Source organism: Pteropus vampyrus, unplaced genomic scaffold (genome assembly GCF_000151845.1).
Source record: "Pteropus vampyrus isolate Shadow unplaced genomic scaffold, Pvam_2.0 Scaffold916, whole genome shotgun sequence".
Classification (NCBI taxonomy): domain Eukaryota; kingdom Metazoa; phylum Chordata; class Mammalia; order Chiroptera; family Pteropodidae; genus Pteropus; species Pteropus vampyrus.
In genome coordinates, this window is record NW_011889697.1 from 71,813 (window position 1) to 74,840 (window position 3,028).

Genomic DNA, 3,028 nt, shown 5'->3' on the forward strand with positions numbered 1-3,028 from the left:
TAAATAACTTACGAAAGAATTCAGGCATTCGAAACCTGCTTTATAGACCCAAAATCTCCTTCCAGCTTTATTTCTCATTCTAGCCCATTCTTTCTTCCATGCATTTATTCATCTGTCTGCCCATTTGCCCATCTATCTAATCCATTCATCTATCCTTTAGGCCACAGAACTGCCTAAAAGTATTTGAGGAAATGACTACAGTATATCCATCTTGGCATTAAAAAAATAGAAAAGAAAGAAATTCTGATATATTCAATCAGAGAAATGTTGTATTTTGAAAACAATTTACAAGGAATCTCAGAGAATATTCTTTACCAAGTGGGAAACTTCAATGATTTGAGTCCTTGCTGGATTTAAACAGAGTATTTACTTATGCTAACCCAACAAAATCAAGAAAGACCTTTTGAAGTACAATTTTCCTACTTGTGGGGAGGCCGGTAGGGATGAAGACAGGAGGTTCGCTCCTTGGATCTGAGAAGATTCCTAGAATTCAGCCACGTATTCTCTTGTGCTTTACATTATCTAGAGCTCACGACATCCTGAGGCAATTGTGGAAACAACAGAATAGTTTGACTGGGCATTGGAATGGCGACCTTGGGATACTTGATCGTTTGTCCTGTATCAAACTTTAATACTGCCAATTCTGTTTCCATGCACTACTGAGACTCAACAAACATTCTTCTGCAATTGCTACTTAAAGTGTGATCTGAGAGCCAGCAGCTCCAACATCACCAGCAAGCTTGTTAGAAATATAAGCTATCTAGCTCTACCTAATGAAACAGAATCTGTGCATTTTAGCAAAATCCCTCGGTGATTTGAATGCACATCGAGTCTGAGAAGCACTCTTCTACAGGGCATTCTATTAATGCAATTATAAAAATCTGAACACAAGATGGCAGTGTTTCCTACCCCTTCAGTTCCTTTCTCAGATTTGAAACAAAGTTCACTTTAAAATTAGATTGAGCCAGTGTTTGTGTGTTAAGGTCTGAGCAGGCTTGTCACTGATTGGCTAGGTAGGGAGTAGAGATTTCCTCTGATAGAAGAACCCCAGTAACACCCACCAGACTATAAATAGGATGGCTGTTGGACTGAGAAACTAAGTCAGCATTTCAGGTCCTAATTGGGAAGAAGAATGGAGTTGTTCCTGGGAGTTGTTTTGGTGATTTTGTGGCTTCCGGTAGATTGTGAGTTGGAGGCTATGAAGATAAAGTGATCCAGGAATCTAGCCCAGTGATTGGAGGGGAAAGGGCCGGGATCCATTCTGCTGCATCTTTGGTTATATCTGGGGTTGTGGGAAGAAAATATGACTCTTGAGAGTGTCAGTGTAGTGACTAAACTTCATGTTTCTGGTATTGTGTTTCTGCCTAGGGGTGAGCAGCCAAAAGGTGGAACAGAATCCTCATTCCCTGAGCATCCAGGAAGGTGAAGAGGCCATTCTGACCTGTAACTATACAAATATTTCTCCAGAGTTATTACAATGGTACCGACAAGATCCGGGAAGAGGCCTCGTCTTCTTGCTACTAGTTCGTGAAAACGAGCGCAAGAGAGAGATGGGAAGACTGAGGGCTACCTTCGATACCGCCATCAAACAGAGTTCCTTTCATATCACAGCCTCCCAGTCTGCAGACTCAGCCACCTATTTCTGTGCTGCAGACACACAGCAAGGCCCTGCCACTCGCTTCCTGCTCCAAAACTCTGCTAACCATTCAGTCAACAGAGCTGCTGGCTGTGCTATCCTCCAAAGGCTTACCACAGCTCTTGGCAAAATATACTGAGAGTTATTTGAAAGGGGTAAAGGTGTGGAAGAAGGGCCCAGTTGGGACCCCTGTAGTAGTTGTAGCCGCCAGCCCCCGATAGACACACGGACCACCAGAAACCAGTGAGTTATAGGAAACATACTCTTTATTCAGCCAGCTGGGTCTGCCAGGGGTACGCAGACCCCAAATTAAGCGACTCGAAATGTAGAGGTACAGGGTTTTTAAGCCCTAAACCCCATTCCTCATTCTGTCTGAACACAAAAGTCTATTTTTCTTCTATTTACTAACTGTCGACTCACAGGTAGGTTGTGCAAGCAGGGGTACAGAAGCAGAAAGCTTATTGTTAGAATGTTATGTTCCCATGGGTGACAGCCAAGCAGTAATTTTTCAGCCAGCACAGTAGAAGCATCACAGCGCCCCGGCTTCACTTTTCCTTGCCATATAACTTAACAATAGATTGTTCCCAGTGGTTTGACCCAGATCTTGGAATGTCCCCTGCCGTAAAAAATTACCCTCAAACTTATGATTAATGCCCTTATGCTTACTGATCACAATTCTTCTGGTCTAGCATTCTTTCCAAACAGCTTCCATTTTTGTTTCTGGGTTGCTAACACCACCAGAGGACCATTTTGCCAGAGGAATGGTCCCGCAAAGCACGACAGACACTTGGAACCACCATGTAGCCCCCAGAATAATGCCCAGATTTTCACTTAAACACCCTAAGCTGGACTGAGAAGGGAAGGTAGTTTTGAAGGTGTTAACCTGCTGCCTTCTCAGATCACTGGTGCTCTGACGATAAACTCTTATTCTACATATCCCAACTCCTGTGTCAGTCTATTGGCTGAGTGGTGCAGGCAGTGTGAGTCCTGGACTCGGCTGCCCTCTGGTTTCAGTGTGAGACAGCACTGGATTGACTGGGAGCAGGGACACATCTTATATTTGCAGTACTGCTGATACCGACTGTATGACTTTGAGCAGCTCCTGAGATTTGCAGGTCTCAGTTTCTTCATCTAAAAATGATGGTTTTAAACGTGATTCTTAAGCTTTGGTCAGCTCTGAAATTCAAACAAAATTTTGTTTTTCAACGACAAAGTAAAACAAAACGCTCTGAAGAATGTCTGAGACAAGGAAAGAGAATTTGCTTTATTATTCTTATTTTTAAGATAGTTCATTCTGTTCAGTTTTTGTGAGTAGGCCAAAATAGCATGAGATATATACAGGGTTAAACACATTCCTCTTAAACATAAAAAATATATTCCTCTAGATAAATT

At 42.5% G+C, this 3,028-nt stretch overlaps 1 gene segment (V, D, J or C); it reads left to right on the top strand.

Annotated features, from left to right (window-relative positions):
- The first annotated feature begins 1,059 nt into the window (after positions 1-1,059).
- LOC105309883 lies at positions 1,060-1,775 on the top strand. The segment is given in 2 exon segments: positions 1,060-1,184; positions 1,369-1,775. Coding segments are annotated over 2 exon segments (459 nt in total).
- The last annotated feature ends 1,253 nt before the right edge of the window (positions 1,776-3,028 follow it).